The following is a 23888-nucleotide window of genomic DNA, read 5'->3' as shown; positions in this document are numbered from 1 at the left end:
GGGGGATGAAAGTATCCTCAGCTTGCAAAGAGTGCCTGTCCTTCATTTGGAGCACTTGAAGAATATGGAGACTTTTAAACACTTCCCAGCTCAGTCTGTTTGATTTCTCTTGTTCTTTATATTTAACACAGTTGTCTGCATTTTGAGAAAAATGCAAGTGTCTGAGAAACAAAATGGGAGCGATTTGCCTCTGTGCAAAAACTTCCCAGATGAAGGGACAACATGTGCTGATGGTGGAGGACACTTATGAGCCACCACCTTGGGAGCTAGAATCCTACAGCTGCTTGCAGATGAGGCTTTTTCCAGTGGACCTAACTGAACTGGGTCCTAAGGCACAGTGAATTTGGGGCTGGATTTTATCCCCATGTCAAGCTTGATGTTCGGGGGTCATGCTGCTTAGACTACTGTGCACATCAATCAGTGGGGATCTTGTTTAAATGCAGGTTCTAATTCAGTATATCAGGACTGACTGCCATTATGAGTCTGCATGACTGATAAGCTCCAACCGATGCCAATGCTGACATGTGACACCTGGGAACTTTTATCCATGGCCTCTTCAAAAGTGTGCAGAGACAGTAGTGGACTTTAAAATCGTGCTTTTGTGGATGCAGCAACCTGACTATGCTTTAGAAAAGGAAATCTTTAATCTCCCAAAGTGATGGAATCAGCGGTCTCAATGTGACACTTTGATTATAGCCCAGTGATACTGAGTTAGGACTTCTGGCCTCTAGGACTGTGAGAGAATAAATTTCTGTGTTAAGCCAGTAAAATTATAATTTGTTATAACAGCCACAGGAAACAAATGGGCAACTAGACTGAGGCAGGAGGATGGCAAATTTGTGCCCAGCTTGGAAAATTTAGCAATTTAGTGAAATCCTGTCTGAAAAAAAAAGGGCTGCAGATGTAGCTCAGTGTGAAGGCCCTGGGCTCAATCCCCAGTACTGAGGAAAGAAAAGAGTGATCAATGAAGGACAAAAGCTAAGAGATGGCAGAACCTCAGAAGTCAGTAGAAGAAGTTTGCAAGTGAGCAATCAACTATATCAGTGCTGCAGGGGTTATTATGGAGAGACCGGGAGCCACTGACCTTAACAAGATGGAAGCCATTGTTGGACTTGAAGATGGAGGCGCTTGTGGAGTGGCAAATGAAATCACCTGAAGCAATTTAAAGAAAAAGAAATTAAAGGGCAATATTATTCTTTTAGTTTCCCACAAAAGACAGCAGAGAACCAAGTGCTATCTGGCAGAGGAAGTGAATCAAAGGAAGGATTTACTTTTACTTTTTTTTTTTTTGGTACGGGCGATCAAACTTGGGACCCTGCACTTTTGAGGCAGGTGGTGGAACCACTGAGCTAAATCCCCAGCCCAGGAAGGATTTACTTTTAAAATGAGGAAGATCCCATAGAGGGAGAAATGGATGATGTCTGTAACAATCAAGAAAGTAGAGGGCCCGGGATTTAGCTCAGTGGTTCTGGCCCCTGCCTCACAAGCTCAAGGTCCCAAGTTCAATCCCTGGTACCAATAAAAAAAAGAAGGTAGAGCGTGTGGTGCAGCTGGTGGGTGGGTAGAAGCAGTAGAATGAGTCTGTGGAAATTCTACTTCTCCATGAAGAGAAGGCATCAGCTAAGAGTGAGGGTGATTTGGCCCACACAGAGAAGGCAAGGTGAAGGTGGATAAGATGGAGTTGAAGATGCCAACCTTGTGGATGGGGCAGTGTGGCCACAATGCTGGGAAAGGCAGCAGATTCTCCCACTGGAGCACCCATAGTGGGATGTAGCCCTGTTGACATTTCGACTGTAGCCCAGTGATGCTAAATTGGGACTTCTGGCCTCTACAACCATGAGAATAAATTTCTGTGTAAGGCACTAAGTTTGTAATTTGTTACTACAGCTACAGGAAACATTGTGACTAGAGGAGGAACAGACTATCAGACGACCCTGTGCCCTGTTCACTACCATACACCTAGCACCCAGCCCAGCCTGCCATACAATCAAGCCCAACACATATCTGTGGAATGAATGACCCAACAGGAAGCTGGGCCTGAGCTGCCCACCGCATGGATCCTCTCAAATCTGTGGTCTATCCTTCTCCACTACAAGCCAGGGGGTGTGAGAAGCATCTCCAGCTCCCAAGTTTGTATTTCAGCCACAGTCACCCAAAGGAGTACCAAGAGAGGGACTTGACTTCTATTCTGAATATCTACTTTAGTCAAGTTTCCACTGGGTCAATGAACAAAGACATGAAATCACAATGTATGGAAGATTAATGCTGTGGATGGGGACAGGGAATGGTTTCTGTGACAAGGAATGGCAGGAAGATAACGCAATGCGATCCTGTCCAAAGAGTACCACTTCTGGGAACCTTGCCATGTGCTCCTATATTTACCATTAGCCCTCAAACCATCTAGGACATGGGTACTATTGTCCCATCCAGACAGAGCAGCTGAAAATGAGAGCAGGTCTTTTGTTCAAAGGCACACAAAGGTCAGTGGCAGAGCTAGAATCCAAGTCTTCTCAGCATCAAGAGGCTGTGCTTCTGAATGCTGCACAACCTGCCTTCATCTTCTGGCTCCATGCAGGAAGGAGACACCTGGGTATCTGGAAGAGAGGGGCATTCTAGGAAAAATACTGACAACTGCAACATTCTCAGCAAGTTTAAGAATATTTGAATAAAAGGTCATAAGATAGGTGTTTCTCTTTATTTCTTTATTAATGAGTCATGATACACAGACTTAATAAAAAATTACACAAAAGGCTCAAGCATCATCGAGATGTTCAGGCATCACTCTCGTTTCACGACAATGGCCACCTGGTAACACTGTGTAACAGAAGCTGGGCGCTCAAAGGCGCTCAATAATTCAAGTATCTTTCATTCTAAGTAAACCCCACATGGAATTTCCAACCCAATGAGCTGCTAATGGAGAGGACATACCTGTGGCTCTGCATTTTCTGTAACACATCTTAGGGGGCTTTGGATAAAGGGTTCCCATGTGTTAGTGGATCATGACTCCTGGCAAAGTGAGACAGGCCATACCCAGCCATGTACTCTCCACAGCAGGCACCATGAGGTGGTGGCAAAGTCCTAAGAGAAAATATCCAGGTGTCCTTTGTGGCACAAGGCATGGGTAGTGGGCATAGCCCCAGTCTGTGGAGCTAAGGATGGCTAGGATTGCCTCTGAGGAGAAAAGGAGCCCTTTAAGGAGAATGCCGGAACAATGGGAGTACATCTGAGAACACAAAATGGCAAAGCCATGGGGCGAGATTTCAGGACATGTGCTCAGTGGATGTGAAGGTAGCACTAGTCTCTGTAAAACCAGTGGTAACGTGTGGATGACAATGCAGGCACAAGTCTCAGGGGACTCTCCACTTATGGAGCAGCATGGCGAACCAGGTTTCTCAGGCTGGCCATGCCAGGTGATGATGGACATCCCTGGGTATACTATTCCAGCCTGTCTGGAAGGCTCCTCTGTTACAAGGGTCTATTTTAATTATGAGGGAAATGAAATCATAGGAGAGGAAAGTTTACTATCAGAGGCTGCAGAAGCCCAGCCCTTACACAGTCTCTTCCTCAGGCACTGTGGAGTTAAGCTGTGGGCTTTTAGGAAAGATCCCCTGGAAGATGGGGCTAGCTTTTCCGGAAGGGAGTGAGGGAGACCAGGAGTGGCACAACCCTTTTCTGGTTACCATTATGGCTCAGGGCTTCATTCTAGGTCAACTGATCTGCTTCCAACAAGACTGCCCCCACACAGTGGTGTTGGAGTGGGAGGGAGATGGGTGTGTGCACAGCGGGCAGGGGTGTGCTGGTGGTGGGCAGCACCTGGTGGGAGTTTTCCGATAGTGGCTGCTGCCTTCTTTGCAGAGCATAGCATCCTGCTCCTCACATCTTCCTGCCTGTCCCCCACCCCCCATTTCCAGTCTTCAGCTGCCATCGAATTGTACTGTGCCTGCTATGGTCCTGGCTCAGGGGAGCCTAAAGGTTGGGAAAAGCCTTGTCCTTCTAGTGTTTAAAATACTCATTAATTTATTTATTATAGGATACTGGGAAACATCTGAAGTGCCTCGTCTGAAATGTTCTCTTATCCTTCCTTTTAGGAACAGAAAAAAAGGGGTATTTTGACAAATAGGAAGTTTGACTAACAGAAGTCTGCACTGTTTACTTCTGCAGCAGAATCACTCCTCGGCTGGGCCCTCCATGCTGGTGATCATCAGGGTTAGGAGCCCAGAATACTCTCTGAACTGGAGAAGAATCCAGGTGTCGGGGGATCTGCTCAGAGGCTCACTTTCCATGGGTTTCTTTCTTCCATAAGTTTCTTTCTCCAAAGAGGATCCAGGCCACTTGCTGGGGATGTTCTAGTTTACAAAGTAACATCTGGAAGGTAAGGTCAGTAGCCACACCACCTTGTCTACTGACTTTCTCTTGGGTGCACTCTTTCTGCTGCCCCAAGGTCCCCACCCTGGCTGGAAAAATCCAGTCTTCATTTCCACCAGCAGCACCAGAGAGGGAGGCACATTGTTAGGCAGTTGGTGGGGACTGTCCCTTAAAGAAACAGGTGTATGGGAGCAGCATCATTATCATTAGCCCAACCTTGCTTTCTCCTCTGCTATTATTGTCAGGATCTTACCAAGATCCAAGAGGGTAACAAAAGTATGTGCCAAAGGTAACCAAGTCTGCAATACTGGAAGGCTTTGCTCATTTACTGGGCTCACAGAGGCGGTGGTCAGTTGACTCAAAGGGAAATGGCTTTAGTCCTGGTGGTATTTCAGTGATAACAGCATCAAATCCTTCCGGTTAAGATTCAGCAAGAGCTAGAGCTTTCTGGATAGTGTCCGTGTTAGCGTCCTCTGATGAGTCATGTGTTTAATCAGAGAAGCACCAGGCAGCACAGGTGAAGTGGTGAAGTAGGAAGGGGCAGAGCTGAGAAACCCAGAACTCTCTCATGTCTGGGGAGATACAGAACTGAACACAGACTGTCTGAGAAATAAATGAACATTTTACAAAGCCCATCTTCTTACCTTAGTTTGTACATTTAAGGGTAATGAATGCTCCTTTTAGAACTGACATATTCATGCCAGCTACTCACCTCAGCAAATTAAAGTTCTGTTTTCTAATATCTGCATCCTCAACCATAGCAATGCCCTCTTCTTCTCTCCAGTTTTTAGGGTACCAGTAGGGTCTGTTTCCCTCCCATGTCTGATCTACAGCCCAAAGCCTCCAGCTACACTAGTTAGCCTCCCCACTAACTTCTGTTCTCTCAGTCACTCTACTTTTATATTGGGTTGAGTTTGGCACTGCTTGAAAAACTCAGTTAAAAAGACGACAACACGATTCCAGACATGTTGTCAAAGAGGTCTGCCAAAGATCTGGGACTTCACCAGGCAGTGGGCACAGACCCCTTTAATAAAATAATCATCACTAAAATAATTTAAAAATCTACAAAACACATCTGAGCTCAGATACTGTAGACTGGGGTCAAGGGGAGGAAGCTTGTTCATGGCTTGTTTGGTACTCTGAACGTGGATAAACACTTCCACATCAAACCAACACCATGTAGTTAAAAAACACAACACACCCACCAAGAGGGGGAACCAGGCTGAATCAACACTCGAGCCTGGATACTGCTTCTGTTCACGGGTGGCTTCCTTGCCTCTCTTAGGAGATGGAAAAGCCAGGGCCCTCAAGCAAGCCCTGACTCTGCTCCCTGGCCACCTCCCTCTCTCCCTTCCTGTGCCAAGCTCTCGGTCATGGTTAGAAATGGTTTTCAGTGCAGTTAGGCAGTGGAGAGTTTCGAGGGCTGGTCATGGTCGCTGTGCTGGGGCCTCGGCCATCACAATATCACACATTGCAGTTTGTGGGTACCAGTGGCACGGTCTCCTCGCCATTTGGTTTTCTTCTTCTTCTTCTGGCTTTTTTCTGGAATCTGTTGCCTTTTAAACAATGAAGAGCAGGAAGACAAAGTCAGAATGGGCTTTGCTCCTCCTCTGTCCCCTCCCCCTTCTCCTGGGTGAGGGACTTGGGGACTCTGCCGTCCTAGCCACTGGAGGAAGGCCTGGCTGGACAGCACCTCTAGAGGCAAAAAACTGGAGAGGAAGAGGAGGGAAAAACCTAAATCAGCCTACTGATGGGAATTTCTGAGTTAGGCTGTGGCTGTATTTATCTAAATCACAAACTCTATCAGAGCATTGGCCTCTGTTTCTGTGTTTCATATTTCAAACAAAATGACAAGCCAACTGGGCACAAAAGCTTTTTACATGTCCTGGTTCTGAATCACAGCTAACCAACAGCTCTGTCACCAGCACAAGAGCAATGTATTCAAGGTATGGTATTTGAGAACCATGGGTTCTCAGGCTCATGTGTCAAAAATTTGGGGAATAGGATAAAAAGGGTAGCAGAACGTCTGGCCAGGAGGCCAGTTCAGTCATCAGAGCATGAGGTGGTCAGGTCTGGACCCTGACTCTGCAAGACTCTTTGTCAGGACTGCTGAAGCTTGGCCCTAGAGTCAGTGTTGGTGCTTCAGGGAAACACCTTTGGGTGCTCCAAGAGCAGGGCAGGGAGGAGGAGGTGGCCTATTCTTTACATATTGGAAGCACTGAAAGTTTTGCGTTGGGAGAACTCTAGGGTGAGCAGGCTCCATGTGGGACTGCCCTGGGCAGAAATCATTTCCATTTAGCAGTTGGGGTGTCACCACTTGGGTACCCAGCAACCTCACCCACAAACCCATACATGGTTAGGGGAAGCCAGAGTAAGTGGAAAGTGCAGAGGAAAGGAATGGAAGGAAGTATAAAGAGGCCTGAAATGGCCCAAGCTCCTGGCTCAGGATGGGAGCTGCATCCCTCCAGCCCTCCAGCCCTCCAGCCCTCCAGCCCTCCAGCCGCAGCCCAGCTGATCTCCTCTGCAGAGGCCTGTGCTGGGGAGGGCCGCAGTGCTCACCTAATTACTCTAACGAGGTCATGGAAGGCTTTGTCCACATTGAGAGGCGGGTCCTTGGCACTGGTTTCTATGTAAGGAATCTGGAAAGCAAAGCTCAACTTGGTCAAAATGGCACTGAGATCCACAAAGCACTCAGAGGTGCTGAGGAACCCACATGGCTTCACAGTCCCTCTGTCCTCATCCCCCTCAGCCCCACCCCTCCAGCAACCTCAAATCTCCTTTGGTGGCATCTTTCTGCTCTTTAAGGTTGGAAAGTTTTACTAATGGCTTTTCAAATTCTCTCTTGTTCTTTAGTCACACAGATATTTAACAGCTCCCCCAAAATAGACTAAAATTATCTTTTTATATACTCACAGACTAAAGATTGTTTCATTTCTCATACCAAGATATATTTTGATTCTATTCTTTTTTCCTTCCAAGGTCCATTTCTCTGCCCCTCTTGCTAGCCCTTCTGGAGTGAACCTCAGAGGGAAAGGCTGAGAGGCTGGGCTGTGAGCAGCACTCTGAACTGGGGTGACCCTGCCGGGTCCGTGCCAGCCCCACCCCCAACATGCCTGCAGTGCCTGCTCTTGCTTGGTCTGCACACAAGCCGGGAGCCCAGCCAACTTTACACAAGGATAATGCTGAGGAATCATCACATGGCTGGCGGGAAGGCAACAGCACGTGGGCACTGTGGCTGAGGAGACCCCACAGGCCATGTCCACCCTGAGCGTCTGACTGCCAGACGGAGAACAAAGGCTCTCAGAGGGCAGGATACACTCCTGAGTGCTCAACTTCTCCTGCCAGGGACTCCACAGAGGTCAGAAGTGCTCATCTCCCACATGCAGGGGCTTCAGGGAAACAAGTGACAGCCCCCGTTGGGTGGGATGGAAATAAACTGATTGAGGTCAGACATAAATTATTTTCCAATTACAAAGTAAGTGCCTTTCACTATAACACATCTGAACAAGAAAAGGTTAGTGGAGAAAATAAAAATCACCACCCACTGAAAGTATGGGAGGAGGGTAACAGAATAAATCATTATTTTAGAGGAGTATACAGTACTGTAAAGCATTCCCTAGAATGCATGCACTTAGTATCTTCCTGTCAATGATTCCCATGGGAGGTCAGATGTCCACACTGTTGTGGCTTCAAGCACAGGGCTTATGCAGCTGATAGACACACAACGGGCACAGCTCAGGCCTTTGACATCTTCACTGGACAAGTATTTGAGGCTCCAATAACCCTGAAAGGAAAGTGCCCTACACTTTGGGCTACACCTCTGCACTGGTTTCATCCTCCCCATCTGACTACAGCTTGTTAACCTCCGAGGCAAGTGTGCACCTCCATTCTGCAGGGAGGAGCTGGAGCTCAGCAACACACCGGGCAGGGCCTACCATGTCTAGCAGAGAATCAAGGATTGAACAGGTTCATGTTCCATGCCCCAGCTGGCCTCTCATGGACAGTTGGGGGTGTGAAACTCAGCTTTGGGGCCTCTTCCAGGCCAGGCACCATGTCCAGGTGTGGTAGGTGTCTGTGTGAATCAGGACAATGTGCTGCCCTATGCATACCAAGGGGAAGTGTGAAAGCACCTACAGCATAGCTGGAACCTGCTCAGAGCCTGTCTGCATCCTGTACTCCTGCCAGCTCAGTAAGCCCTGGTTTCCAGGAGTCTCAGGGTACTGCTGCCTGTGTTTCCACCCCATGGCTCAGCAGGACAAGTTGTATTATCCTCCCAGGTACTCAGACACCCTCCACCTTCATTCTAGGGTTTCTGCTTCCACCACTGAGGAAAAACTGATGTGCATTATCTTAGAACTTCAGGATTTCATTAGCAACAAGGCTTAACCTACAGAAGACCATAAATAAACAATAGTACCATTAAACTCCACCAAAGGACCAGGAAACTCTATCTTCTGCATTAGGTGGGAGGAACCTGTCTTGGATAGCCAAAGAGGAACTTGCCTCATAGATATAGCTAGAATGTCATTGATAGCAGCATGCTGAGTCACTTGGTCAAGCAACACACGAGGTGGCAGCATGTGCTGTGGGGGAAACAGCATCAGGTCCAGAGACTAGAGATCCTGGCACTAGGGGGTGGGAGTAGCACTTGCCAGCCATGAGGTACCTAGAAATCCTTCACTCCCTGTGTTTCCTTCCTTTTTATCTGCAAAATGGGGATACTGCTGCCTGAGCAGTTCCTCAACCCACCCAGAGCCAATGGGAGGGAAAACCTTCCACACACCCAAGGGAAGCACTTAGCAAACCCTCCTCAGACCTGAGGGACTGGCCATGATAACAGAGCCCAAGACTAAACTGCAAATAGCACCTCAGGCCCATCTCTGTTCAGGACATCAGGTATTCTGCATATTCCCCACCAAGTCCATTTCTAATCCTAAACTCTGAGGTCAGCTCCTGGGCTGGCCTTGCCTTGCTGGCCACTCCCTGCTCCAGTAGGTATTCTCTTCCCTTGGCTCCTAAATACCCACTCTGGTCCTCTGACATCACTGACCACTCAGTCCTTCCTGTTGATCTTTCTTGATCTCCCATAGCTGGAAGTGTCCTCATCCTCAATTCCAAGACCCCTTCTACATCTACATCCTCCCATCCTCTCTTCCTGCCCCCACCCCATCATGGCATAAATTCCATCCCGATGATTTCCAGTGTTAACCCCCAGGCCGGGCTGTCTGACCTCTGTTGCAGCTTCTTCACTTGCCTATGGACAAGGCTTCTCAAAGTGAAGCCTCCAAACATCTCTTGATCCCTCCCCACACATCTCCCCCTGATGTCCTCCCACACTCAGTGACTCAGTGCTCACAGGATTCTGACAGTTGCTTATGCCACAGATTTTGGAATCATCCTCCATGCTTTTTCTTCTCTTGTCCCACATCCAATCTGGGAACAAATCCTGGGAAACACAGCTGGAATCCACTGTTTCCCACAACCCTCACAAGCACCACTTTGGTGCAAGTCAACCTCATGTGGAATACTGAAGCCACCCCTACCTGTCTCCCTGCCCTCAGACTTGCCCCCTATGGACTGTTTCCCACCTGGCCAGCAGAGAGAAGGTAGCAGTCAGATGTAGTCAGACCACGTTGCTCCCCCTGAACCCTCCGGTGGTTTCCCTCCTCACTCTAGTAAAACCCCACAGGGCTTTAGGCCACCTCTCTGGTCTCACTTCACTTCCTACTGTTCACCTCTCCTGCTCGATTTGCTCAGCCACACTGGCCTCCTTGCTGCTCTACAAACTCCCACCTCAGGGCCTTTGTGTGGATTATTCCCTCTGTTACAACGTTCTTTCCCAAGATATCTGCATGGCACATTGCTTTAAATCCTGGCTGAAATGGACCCTTCCAGGAAAAGCTTCCCCTGCCCACCTTATTTGGAAAGCATCCCCCTGCACTCCACATTCTTGATCCCCTTCCCTGATTTGCTTCTTTCCATAGCTCATGTCACCTTTGGATGAACTCTAATTTGCTTTGTTTACTGTCACTGGATGTAAACACCACCAGGCAGGGATTATTGTTTCCTAGGGCCAACAGAATGAATGAGTGAACCAACACAGAAGGCAGAGACAGGCAGAATCAACAAGCAGCATGTCCCTTCCTGTGAGCACAAAGTGGGCAACTGGGTGGAGGGGAGGGGCAAACCGGAAGCAAACTTCCCAGTCGGCTGAGGAGGCTTGTGTGCAACCAACCCAAGGAGGCCAGGGGCATGAACTGTGCCAATGTGATAGGGCAACTCAAACACCCATCCAGCACCATCCGGAGGAGAGAGGGGAATCACAATGAACTAGAAAAACAGCTGTCTGCCCATGTTCACAATGTAGCTTGGGGCAAGCCCATTTGATCACTTGTCAAATGGGGATAATGATACCTCCCACTGGTGTAGTTGTGAGGGGCAAATAACATGGTGTAAGTGCCCCTCTGGCACTGTGCCTGGCACAGAGCAGGGCTCGGTGAGCAGAGCTGATCTGCTGACTGAGCAAACTCAGGCACTGGCTCGGCTGTGGACAGAAGCCAAGTCCTCTGCAGAGCCCAGGATCTGTTGTGCCTGGCTGGGTGGGGGCTGAACACCGAAGCCTTCAGAGAGCTTCTAATAACTGCAGAAGGTGTTTGTCTCTGGTTTACTGACTTGTTTTGAAAATATCTCGCCATCACATTTTACCCAACAAGGTTCGCCTCTGTGGAATCCAGCTGCTAAAAATCCAGCCTTTTTCAAAAACCATCACACCAGGAGTGATGGAGTATCCACCTTTACACACCCCCTGTCCCCACAATACACACACACACACCTACATTGTGTTTGGTCGCCATTTCTTTTCCTTGCTCCCTCGTGATTTTCCTCAGGTGCATCAAATCAACTTTGTTGGCCACAAGGATCATCGGAAATGACTCCCTGGGGGGAAAAACAACAACTCTGTGAAGCCATCCAGCCCCTTGCCTGGTTAGGGCAGTACAGCCAAATCTCAGGCATAGCGTAACACAGGGAGAGGGGAGAGCCATGTGACACAGCCAAGAGGTAAGAGCTTGGACAGGGAGCCTGGGTGCTGCTGGCTGCTGCTGGCTGCCTTGGTCTGAAGCCTCATGGCTGCCACAGGGCTAGTGGTGAGGCTGGCCCGGTCCCCATCACTCTATGCTTTGCTGTGTTGACTACAAGGCACTCTGCAACAACTCTATGAAGAGCAGGAACAGAGTACAGCACAAGCACCTGATCAATCAATGGCAGCTGCAAAATGAGGATGGCTCCCAGGAAAGGAAACGTGGAGTCAAGGCATATCTACCTAAAAATTCAGACTTATGTGGACAAACTGCCACCCAAGTTGAATGAGAAGTCATTTTACAATATCTGTGGCAGCACTGGATATTTTCATTAAAATGTTATAGTTTGATAGGCGAAGATACTGTAATACTTTCCTTACATTTCTTTGATTAGCAACAAAATTAAATATTTTCTCACAACAGGGTCAATCTATGCTCTCTCATATATTTGTATCTTTTCATCTATTCCAGGGTTTAGCTCACATTACTCTATTGCAATGTGTGTGTGTGTGTGTGTGTGTGTGTGTGTGTGTGTGTGTCCCTTTACCTGGAAAGGTTATTAACCCTTTTTTCCTTTGGAACAGATATTAACTGGTTTTTTTGGTCTTTGCTGGGACTTGTTCAAAGCTTACTGTTTTCCTATTAGTTTGCCCTTTTATTTTCTTTGCATTGCCTATTTGACAGCTAAGTGACAGTAACAGTTGGGTTTAAAATTATTTAACTTTCCTATACAATTCTAAGGAAAAACAAGCCTTTAATTAGAGGCTTAGAAATCTCACAAATGCCACTTGATCAATTACATATTCTGGAGAGAAAATTCACTTTTTCTTTGCACATAATATAATTTGGTTAAATGGAGTTGAAAAACAAAGATGTCACCCATGATTCCTTGATTGAGGGGACAGTTTATGGCGCTGGGAGAGAGATGATCTCTTGAAGTCTTGGAAGCAGCCTGACAACAAAGAAAGAAATAGGGAGGCATGGAAGGGACAGGAACAAACAGGGCTGGAGAATTCAGTTCTGGGCTCTGTGCCCAGCTTCCACCTGGGGGCCCAGGGGCAGAGGTAGAACAGCAACCCTTATGAGCCAGGCGCAGGGAGGCCTGCCCTGCTGCCACCCTCACCTGTCCTTGACGCGCAGGATGAGCTGGTGGAAGCGGTCCACGTGCTCAAAGCTGGCCTTGTCGGTGACAGAGTAGACGATGAGGAAGCCATCCCCTGTGCGCATGTACTGCTCCCGCATGGCGCTGAACTCCTCCTGCCCAGCTGTGTCCAGCACTGGGGAAGGACAAGGCCACTCAGAGGCTGCCACACACTAGCTGGAGCCCCCAGCCTTCAGACCCCAGCCTGCTGCTGTCTCAGCTGTGGCTGCACCAGCTCTCTGGGGATGCAATGTAGGGTCCCCCTGTGGGGCTCAGCTCCTTCAGAGGCTCTTCATTGTGCAGCTTAGTGGGGGCTCACTTCAACCTAATGCTCACTGGGCCTCAACTGCCACCCACAGGCAAGCCTCAGGGGATCAGGATCAGCTTTCACAAAGTCCCCAGGGATGAGCTTACATCCCTGCTGATGCCCTTACAACTGGAGATTCTTTGGGAAGTTACCTGACTCTGAGCTCCATCTCCTCTTCTGTTAAATGGAAAGAATGCTGATACTTTGCAGCCCCTGAGGGAGTCTGTGTTTGTGAAGGAGGCTTCGGGAGCCCTGAAGAGGCCAGCTGGCCAGGAGGGTCCCCCGGCCCCTGTGTGGACATGCACTAGGTAGGCCTGAGGGAAGCACTGGCCTTCGGCAGCCAGGGTCTCTCACCTCCTAGGCAGGAAAGAGGATCTGGGGCAGGAAGCAGGGGCAGCTAGAGGAGGGAGGCAAAGGCCCTTCCCTCCAAGCCACCACCCCCAAGCCCCTGATGCTCTCTTCCTCCTGCTGGGATAAAGTGCTCACCCTGCCTGCCTCAGAGAAAGATCAGAAGATAGCAGTCACAGCCAGCGTCACTCTTCAGTAGTGCAGGACTGCAGTTCCAGCCCCACCAAGAAGAAATCTGACCCTCCAGCATCTTCCATGCCCTTTCGTACCACCTGGCCTCCCACCTTCCTGTTTCACACTGCTCTCTTCTCCTTCTCCCTGGAGGCAGCAGAGCTGGTGAACAGAGTCTGAAGCCAGACCACTGTGCCGAGTCCAGTTCATCCTTTCTGGGGTGTGACCCTAGGCAGGCTCCCTTCTCTGTGCCTGCATTTCCTAAAATGAGGACAGCCAGGGTTGTTTGAGTTAATATGAACAATGCCCCCAGAACAGAACTAGAAGCCCTAGAGCAGTGCCTGCTGGGAGAAAGCTGCCATCCTCGCTCAGGGCCTTCTCTCCCACCCTCAGCCTGGGGCTCCTTCCTTTGACCATTCCTCTGCCTACCTGCTTTTCCTGCCCCGGCTAATTCTGCTGGCTGATCCCCAGGGCTCTCCTTACTCTACACCAACCCCCTCAGACACTCTTCTTGCTGCCCATTTAACTGCTCCCTGCACCCTCTGCCACTAGGCTGTTATCTTCCCGAGGCAGGAACCTGGTATGTGTGACTCATCTATTTGGGGCATGTCACAAAAAGTACCCAAAGTATACTTGAATGAGTAAATAAATGTGAACTCTAAGTGATTCTGTTCATTCATTTAATATCTGAGTGCCACCATGTGCCAGCCAGGTTCTAGGCACTGTGGAGATAAGGGGAATCAGGCAGAATCCTTGCTATTGCAGGATTTATAATCTAACAGAGAGACAGATAAACAAATGGCCGATTCAACTGTAGGCACAGTAAGTACCTAGCATGAAGAACATTGCCAGTAGGAGGTCACCGGCAGAAGTTGGCATCACTTTGTCAGGGAAGGAGGGCATCTCTCAGGAGGTGACTGTGAGCAGTGACTACACATGGAGAAGGGGAGAGCCATGTGACACAGGGAAGAGCTCTGCAGTCAGACGGATAACAACAGCAATGGCTCAGAGGTGCAGGTGAGCCAAGGCAGGACTGATGGGCTGAGGAGGAAGATAGGGAGAGACAGGACAGGCCAAGAGGGGCTGCTGGCCTGGTTGAGGTTTACTTCATCATTAGCAAGATAGGGCAACTGAAGCTTGGGCAAACAATGGCATAACCAGAGGCATTTTGGAAAGTCCATTCTGGTTGCTGGAAAGAAAACAGGCTATGGGTGGAAGCAGGGGATCTAGTCAGGAAGTACATGTAGTAATCCAGGGGAGACAGAATGGAGGGTTGCTGAACCAGGGGGCAGGGGAGTCTGTGAGAAGTGACCAGACTCCAGCTATGTTCTAAAATGGAGTAGCCCTAAAGATGCTGCTGGATTCTGGCTGGAGGAACCGACTTGGGGTTCGGAAGGCTCAGATTTTGACACAGCCTGCAGAACTCAGCAGACCTCTGTCAGACTTCAACAGGCATTTTAAGACTTCAGTCAGATTCTGAGAAGAAAAGAGGGTGAGAGGTAGAGATGTGGAGTGTCCATAGGTGGATGGCAAAGAAAGCCATGGGACAACCTATCCATGTACCCCAGGACTCCACATCTCCTCAGGCAGGTACTTTAGACAGTACTTGAGAAAGTGACTGGTCCCCACAGCCACATTGGTGCCCACCCTTTCCCATTCTTCAGTACTTCACAGGGGCAAGTAATGGGGACCCGAAATGTGCCCAGACATGAGAGCAGCTCGTGGCTGTTCTCTCTCATTACTTGGGCCTCGGTCTCATGTAGGAAATGAGAAGCATGAAGACCCTTGGGCCCTTACAGCTCTGACATTCTAGGATTCTTTTTGTTTTTTTGGTACCGGCGATTGAACTCGGGACCTTGTCCTTGAAAGGCAGGCAGCAGAACCACTGAGCTAAATCCCCGGCATTTTCACTTTTTTTTTTTTTTTTGATACCAGGGATCGAACTCAGGACCTGGCACTTGCAAGGCAGCAGAACCAATGAGCTAAATCCCTGGCCATTCTAGGATACTTTCATGTGGCTATAAGAAGACAGGACCCATAGCAAGGTGGGGGAGGACTCACAGTGGGGTGACAGAGAAACAGGAAGATTTCAACTGGATTCCTCCAATGGAGCCTCCCCCCGCAAATAAATCCCACTCAGAACTGCAATCAATAAAACAGATGAAAGTGGTATGAATCTGGCCGAAGTCTAGATGGGGAGGTCTGCATTCAATACAGCAGAAGACATTAAGGTAATATCATAAGTAATATATTTAAAGATGCTGAAGGTGTATGTTAACCAAAACAAAACTAGAGATCTAAGATATTTTAAAAACATGATCATACAAGAATTTAAAAAAAGAAACTCAATAAGAAGTTGAAAGTAAAAGTGAACCCTCTGGAAAGGAAAAAGGTCATTTTTGACATTGATGATCTTAGGAATTAAATGATCCATGTTTTCTAAAAGAATTTTTGAAGGATTACTTCAGCAAAGTTAAAAATAAATCCATGAAAGAAGTGGTTTTATGAAGTTTAAGCAAAGAAAACAGCAAAACATGAGTTAAGTTTAAATAAATATCGCACAATTTAAAGAGAATAGGTGATAATTTAGAACTAACATCTATGAGGATCCAGATCTGAGGGAAGGGGCCAGGAAAAAGTAAGTGACTATAAGGTTGAGCAATGTGAAAATTCAAAATCTGAAATTCTCTGAAATCCAAACTTTTTGTATACAAACATGACCCTCCAAAGGTTTTGGATATTAGAATATTTTGAATTTTGGAGTTTTGGATTATAGATGTTCAACTAGTAAAGTCTATGCAAATATTCTAACGTCTGAAAAATTAAAATCTGGAACATTCCTGGTTCTAATATGATACCCCTGTTTTGATATTGGAGAAGGGATACTCTGCCTGTACTAAAGTTTATACTTCATTTGGGAAGAGGCTAAAGATCTTGATTACATCCTGATACTGACAGCTATAAGTATACACACACTTATGTATATAGCATAACCACTAGATAAACAGAAGCAAAACCCTAAACTTCCTAATCAATACAGGAGAGCAAGAAGAAAACAAAGTAAATGGGACCAATTCAACAAAAGGCAAAAAGAAACCTAACAAAACAAGCAAGTATTAAAAACCAAAACATGAAATAAGATGGCAGAAATAAATCTATCACTAATCACAATAAATGCAAATGGGTTAAACTGACCTATTACAAGCAGAAACTAAACATAAAGTCCATTTGTCAACTACTTACAAAAGACACATGTAAAGCAAAATGACAGAAAAGATGAGAAGGATAAAAAAGAATATGCCAGCCTTGGGCTAACCAAATCAAATGCATCCACAAAGTAGAATTCAAGGCTAAATAATTAAACACAACAAAGACAGCATATTTATAATGGGAAAAGATACAAGCATCAAGAAGCACTGAAGTCAAGCATACTTTTACTCAGTATAACTGCCTTACATGTTTTATATGTTCTTTGGCCTATTAGTCTGGTTTTTAATCTGTATATATGTTAATTAACTTTATATGGTCTTATAAATAAATGAATCTGATGCTGGAAAAATAAAAGGGAGGATGAAAGGAAGGGGGAAAAAAAGAACTGAAATATATTATATACATGTACCAATTCCCTACAGTGAATGTAATCATTATGTACTGTAAACATGTATAATAAAAGAAAAAAAGAAGTGCTGAACTCATGTAACCAAGAATGTTACTTTTATTTACATATAGACATACACACACACACACACACACACACACATATATATGATTTTTAAAAACAATAGAAATTGACAAATCTCATAATGATTGTGGGAAAATTGAGCAGGCCTCTGTTAAACACAGGACAAATGGGGCCCAGGATTTAGCCCACTTGTTCCAGCACCTGCCTCACAAGTGCGAGGTCCCAAGTTCGATCCCCGGTACCAAAAAAGAAAAAAGAAAAAAGACAGGACAAATGGCCTCCCCAAAGTAATGACCTATGACTAATAGAAACAAAAATATGAAAGAATTTATTCACTTAAAAATTAAAAAGATATACTGTTCTATTACTCTCCAGTTAAAGAGAAAAGCAAAGTAGAAATTACAAACAACTTAGAATTGAAGGACAATGGACAGTAATAAGACCTCAAGTTTTGAGGCCAAAATGGTATTCAGAGGAAAATTATAGCTTTAAATGCATCTCAGAAAGTGAAACTGAAAGTTAACTAAGCATTTAAATCAAGAAGCTAGAAAAGGAAAAATAAAACTAAGAAAAGTCATCAATAAAAGTAGAAATTTCAAAACTGGGAGAAAGGAAAAAGTAGTTGATATCTAAAAACCAAAAGCTGATTCTTGTCTCAAGCTGGGGATGACACCCAGGGCTTTGGTTGTGCTAGGCAAGTACTCTACCCAAGTTACAGTTCCAGCCCCAAAAGCTGATTCTTTAAAAAGATCAACTAAAAAGAAAACCTTTAGCATTTCTCATCTTGAATGTTGATAAAGATATATTTAATTGTGAAAGAAAACTACAAATTTTGATAGAATATATTTTCAATTCTGGATGAAATAGATTTAAGAAAATATAAATGATCAAAATTAGCTCACAAAAATATATAAGACCTGAATGTATCAATAACTAGATGAAACTGAAGAGACAAATCTGCCCCATGAATGGTAGGAAGCTGTTCTTGCCATCCTCCGCCAGGTGGGGGTGATCGGCAATGTGCAGCCTTCCTTTTCTCACACACACCTGGAAACGCAGACCCTCTGTCAGCAACACTGCCTCCAAGGCCAAGGACAGCAGGCAGCTATTAAGAAATTATGATTCCACCTCCATTCACCATGCCTGATGTTATGAAGGTAGGAGGGCTCCAGAGACAGCATTAGTCACTTCGGAGAGAAGAGGCATTCTGCTAGCACACGTGCATGCATGCATGCGTGCGTGCGTGCGTGTGTGTGTGTGTGTGTGTGTAGGGAAGAGAGAGAGGTTCTAGAGATAATAGCACTATTGCAGAAGATTAAACCGAGACTGCACTTGGATCTGGTGCATTTCAGAAGCCAAGCCCCACATGCTAGCATGGGAGGAGGTCCCAGGCACGTGGGCCTCCAGAATGAAGAGGACACCAGCCTGGACCCACATCAGAAAGACAGGCAGCCTATTCTCACTTCAGCTGTCCCAGGGCCTTCCAGATCAGGTGCACTCTACCACCCTTCACCCTCAGAAGGGGTCTCAGCTTCTGACCTCTATCCATGAACACTTCTTGGCAATAGCCTGTGCCATCTCTTCCCTCACATTTGTGCCTCTCCACCTGGCTCAGCTCTGTGCCATGCAGAGAGTGCCAGAGAGTGAGTACCTGGCATTCATTTTCCTGGGCCTCCCAAAAGCTTTGGAACCTAATGAAGGCTCCCAAAATGTATGCCGAATGACTAGACAAATCACGTGCATGCTACAGGAAATAGCCGTGTTAAAGTAGCCCACTCCAGCTTTACGGGAAATCACTAAAATCTGACTTTTTAACATTCACAGTGGACTTTTCAGGGTAAAACAAGGGTTCCAGAGCATAAGGTAATTGAGATGATAATTTCTAGAGGTAATATGCAATCAAGGAGCATGCCTAGAATTTTCTACCTACCTCTAATCCCTAGACCCACTGTGAGCAGGAAGAATGATCATGTTCATTTTATAAGAGGCTTAGATGGGGGAGTCTATACCTTTCCTAGTAAAATAATGTCACCCAGTTGAGCATAGATAGTGAGGAGGACTCTTTCCTGCTTTAATCTGGACTCCCTTTCTGGGAAAGGTATATGGCAAGTAGGAGTGGGTTCCAGGCAGTAGACCTGAATGTCTCCACCACACGCTGTTTCCAGAAAAAGCACTGTTTTTTCTTCTCTAAAGTGCTGGCAGGGATGGAAAGCCAGGCCACTTGGGACTCTACAGGAGAGGGAGCTAAAAGCCCGACAGCAGCACCAGCTGGCTCCCTGGCAAGCGGGGAAGAAGAGTCCCTCTGGAGGCAGCCCCAGCCTCCTCAGCACGATGACTTAAGGACATTAGGGGCAGAGTGGAGGCCACCGGCTCTGGCAATGCCTGTTCTTAAGGCCAGGCTGCTACAGCTATGGGAAATGGAATGAGGATGCCTAGGGATATATTTCATGGGTCCACAACCCCAGAGTCAGTGTGCAAACCGCACGTGTGGGTGCACATTCTGGGATGATGGGTCCTTGAGAAGGCAGGAACACCCCTGGTTCCCCAGTGTTCTCAGCCAGGAGGAGGAAAAAGCAATGGGAGACACAGCAACATGGTCTCAGGTTATAACCAGAGCTCGGGAACAGACAAGGTGCCTGAGGGGTGAGGAGCCCGCAGAGCCTTGGCCTCCAACCCCATGAACACCTCCCAGCCACTCTGGGAGACCAGCCCCTTATAGGTAAAGAAAGTGAGGCAGGGCAAGGCCAGGAGCTGTTCAGGCGCAGGCTGCTAATGAGCAGCGGAGGCAGGATTAAATTCAGGCCTGTCTGAGTCTAGGCTTTGTTCTGCTTCTTGCACCATGCTGTCTTTGAGCAGAGACCTGGCAGCTGTGTTGCCAAGGCCTGATGAGAAAGAGTGAGGACAGAATACCTGAGACTTGCAGAGATGGAAGCTGGAGGTCTGGAGGCTGTGCTTGCTACACCCACCCCAGCTGGTTATGCCACACTCCAGTCCTCCACACCTGCTGCGCAGCGGCCACATGTGCCCGGAAGGAGAAAACTCCTGGCCATACTGGCAGGGCCTTTAGAGCACTCAATGGCTCTAAATACAGACTTCTCCAGTCACCCTCTTCTCTCCGGGTGACGGCCAGACCACTGTCCAGGGTCTCCTCCTCCAGGTCTCTGCTCTCAGCTGACCTGAAGCAGAGGCCTAGCAGGAGTGAATCTCCACAGGTTTCCTCCCTACATAAGCCCACTTTGGAGGCACTGGTGAGAATTGTTGGTAGGAATATAAAATGGCCTCCTACAGTGGCTGGGAGGTGTTCATGGGCTTAGGGGCCAAGGCTCTGCCTCCCTGTTTTTCTCTACAGCAGCCGCTTTAGAAAACAGCTTGGTAATTCCTCAAAATGTTAAATACACCATCCTGCAATTCTACGGCTTGGATATTTTCTAGAGACCCGAAATGTAAGTCCACACAAAAACTGATACATATATGTTCATAGCAATATGGTTCATCAGAGCCAAAAAGCAGAAAGAATTCTCTCCCCGCCCACCCCCGTACCAGGGATCAAACTCAGGATCTTGCACTTGCCAGGCAGGTGAGGTGCCACTGAGCTAAATCCCTGGCCCTAAGAGGCAACAACTCTAATGCTCATCAACTGATGAAAGAATAAGCAAAACATGGTGCATCTGTACACTAGGGTATTACTCACATATAAAAAGAAAGATGTAACACCACAATACGACAACCCTTAAAAACATTATGCTAAATGAAAGAATCTAGTCACAAACTGTGTGCTGCATGACTCCACTTATATGAAACATCTAGAATAGGCAAACCCGTAAAGGCAGCGAGTTAGATTAGCAGGTTCAGGGACTGCCCACGGGCATGGGGAATTATTAGGGTGGTGATGAAAAAGTTCAGGAATTACACAGTGGTGATTCCAGTGATTACTGACCTGTGGACCCATCAGCAATTTATGGTAGTACAACTCTGCGAACATTGAATTTTACATGTCATTATATATCTCAATGAAAAAATTATGTGAGAAAAAGTATTAACCTACCTCCCTTTCTTGAAATACTCATTCCCCTGCCCTCTCATCATGGTGGATGACCTGTCCCCGCCCCTCTGGCTGGACACTGGCTCCTGTCTCTTGCAAGGACACTGCTGCTATTGCTGTCCCCTCTCTCTTCGGCAGCAACCTTTTCTCTCTCCATTGGTTTATTTTCATCAGTATTTAAAGATGCTATCCTTTCTTTCATCTTAAATAAAATGAAATAATTAAAAACAAGAAAGCCTCCCCCATGATGTCACATCCTATTTCTCTACTCCTCTTCACAGCAGTATTATTCCTTTCCCGTCCACCCTCTCCTCTACTCTCTCTAATCCACTCTAATCAGACTTTCATTCAACTCACCAATGACCTCTGTCTCACTAACCCAACAGGCATCCTCCGTCCCCTCCCAGCATATGGTGTGGCTGATGGTTCCCTCCTTCGTGGAGTGCCTCCTTCCCTTCGCCATGGGTCCCACCCTCTCTCTGTTCTCCTCCTACCATAGTGACTGGTCCCCTATACCCTCCTGTTCCATGCCTCTAGATCAGTGGTTGTGTTCCTAGGGCACGAGTGCCACAGTGGACTGTGTGTTATCACTGAAAGCTCTAAAGGGTTCGCCATCATTGCTCTAGGTGCTAGTGTCTCCTTCTCTAACCATATTCCCTTCCTTGGTGATCTCTCATCCGTGGCTCTCCCTGTCACCTCCCAGATTTGCATCTCCAGCCCACACATGTCCCCTGCTCCAGGCTCAGTTATCCAGCTGCTGCCTTGACTTCTACTAGTGTGTGGGAAAAACTGCTCAGATTTACCTTTCCAAAATCAGACCTCTGATTTCTCCCAAGCTCACTTCTCACCAGTCTTCCTAGTCATGAGAAATGTATATCTGTTCTCCCAGTTGTACAGACCAGACTCTCTCCCCACCCCACCCCATCTTACATGCTCCAGAACAAATCCAACAATTTCCTACTTCAAAATGCACTCAGAATCCACCTCTTCTCACCACTTTCTCCACCAGTGCCCTGGTCAAAGCTCTTCACTAGTGTCTCCGATTCTGCTGATTCCCCTACCAACTGCTCTACACACCAGAGTCCCACAGCAAGCCTTTAAAACATCAGTCAGATCATGTCCCTCCTCTGCTCAAAACCCTCCATGACTTATTTCCCTCCAAAACCTTATGAACTCTGCCGTATCCAGCACACCTCCTTACCTCTAGCTAGCCTCCCCTTCATGTACTGTACTAACTATTCCCCAAACAGGCCAGGCACACCTGCCTCAGGGCCTTTGCACTTGATATTCTCACTGCCTGAAATTCTCTTCCCCTAAATACACAAAGAGGTATATCCTGCAATCTCTGCTCCAGTGTCACCTTGTCAGAAAGACCTCACTCTGTTTCCCTTACCTTGTCATATGCCAACACCATATATGTTTTTTTATGCCCCCCCAAGCTTCATGAGAAAAGGAGCTTTGCTTTACCAACTTCTGTGTCCCCAGAGCCCAAAAAGAGAGCTAGGTACACATCAGGCACTTAGAAGTATTTACTGAATGAATTAACAAACCCTCCCAGGTTCAGAAGATTTGGGATCTAATCCGCACAGCACTGTAGAGAGAGGTGGTATGTCTAGACCAGGGGGTTAAGCCTCACTCCTGGACTTCCCGGACAGAGGGGCATGGGTCAGTGGACCCTCCACAGCTCAGGTGATAGGCCCTATTCTTAAAAACACAAAGCCACCCTTGTCAATATTAATATAAATTGTAAATTTGAGCGGTTGTAGCAAAAATATATGTGCTACCAGGTGCTAAATCCCTTGCAAGGTGTCTTTTTCCCTCACTCACTCAATAGGTAACAATTAAACACCTAAAAGGTATCAGGTCTAGGCTGGCTTCAGAGATGCAATGGTGGGCAAAAGACAAAGTCCGTCTCCTCAAGAAGCTGACACTATAGTTTTCCATTTTCTTTGTGACAACTGCGAGGGCATATCCCACAGGGACACAGACACCCCCCCTCCCTAGGGTGCAAGGTCTTTGTCCTGAAGCTGCCTCTGCCTAAAGGAGGAGGAGACCCTGGTCACTAGCTGGACAGGCTACCAGGGTCCAGGGTCCAGATCTGAGAACATCACCCAACCCGAGGGCAGGCAGGTGAGACCTCAAACCAACCTGTGAGGCCAGCATGCTTAGCTGAAACTGGTCACTTGACCTCTAGGAGTGGTCCCACATGAAGTTTCAAAATTAGACCACAGTCCCATACTCTCTGCAGGCAAACAGGGCCTGTCTACTGGCAATGGACGTGGGCAAGCTTGGGAGAGCCCAGACTTTGGGGCCACCCACACCTCACTGAGACCAAACCGTGGCTCCTTCAGCTCCCATGTGCACAGATGGCTCTGGGGTGAGAGGAAATGGAGCTCTCACCAGCTGTGCGACCTAGATCATATCAACTCACCTCTCAGAGAGTCTCAGTCCCCTCACCTATGGGCTCCACTGATCACAGGTATCAGGGCAGGAGGTCTGGGCTTCCCTGGGAAAGGGCCCTCAGAGCACAGGTCTTCAGCAACAGCAATTTACCAAAGGTACAGAGTATGTCACTATTGTATCAGTTCAGCTGGACTGGTGTATATTGGTTCCAAGCAGGCTGTGGTCTTGGGAGTCCACAATCACCTCACTGATCTCAATCTAGCAGGATGGTTACAAGGATGAAAGGAAGCTATCAAAGACCTTAGCATGCAGTGCGCCCTTCAAGGAAAAGTAGTAATTGCTCTCACTGC

General features: G+C 47.2%; 1 protein-coding gene across 7 annotated transcripts in view; it reads right to left on the bottom strand.

Moving 5' to 3' along the window:
- Positions 1-2681: 2681 nt before the first annotated feature.
- The window catches only part of Mras (muscle RAS oncogene homolog), a 59257-nt gene continuing 38050 nt past the window's right edge, over positions 2682-23888 (bottom strand). For 5 of the 7 annotated variants that reach the window (XM_004834314.4, XM_004834313.4, XM_087186220.1 and 2 more), the window contains 4 exons: positions 12568-12721; positions 11202-11301; positions 6925-7004; positions 2682-5921 (listed from right to left, as the gene is read on the bottom strand). In XM_004834314.4, the coding sequence (XP_004834371.1) occupies positions 5822-5921; positions 6925-7004; positions 11202-11301; positions 12568-12721 (434 nt within the window). In that variant the 3' untranslated portion in view covers positions 2682-5821. Of the gene's footprint in view, positions 5922-6924; positions 7005-11197; positions 11302-12567; positions 12722-23888 lie in introns of all 7 variants that reach the window. The other 2 variants (XM_087186219.1, XM_087186218.1) reach the window with 1 other exon arrangement.

Source organism: Heterocephalus glaber, unplaced genomic scaffold (genome assembly GCF_053883595.1).
Source record: "Heterocephalus glaber isolate CG9 unplaced genomic scaffold, H.glaber_assembly_v1.0 deba00001504, whole genome shotgun sequence".
Lineage (NCBI taxonomy): Eukaryota > Metazoa > Chordata > Mammalia > Rodentia > Bathyergidae > Heterocephalus > Heterocephalus glaber.
This window is presented reverse-complemented; position numbering and strand designations above follow the sequence as displayed.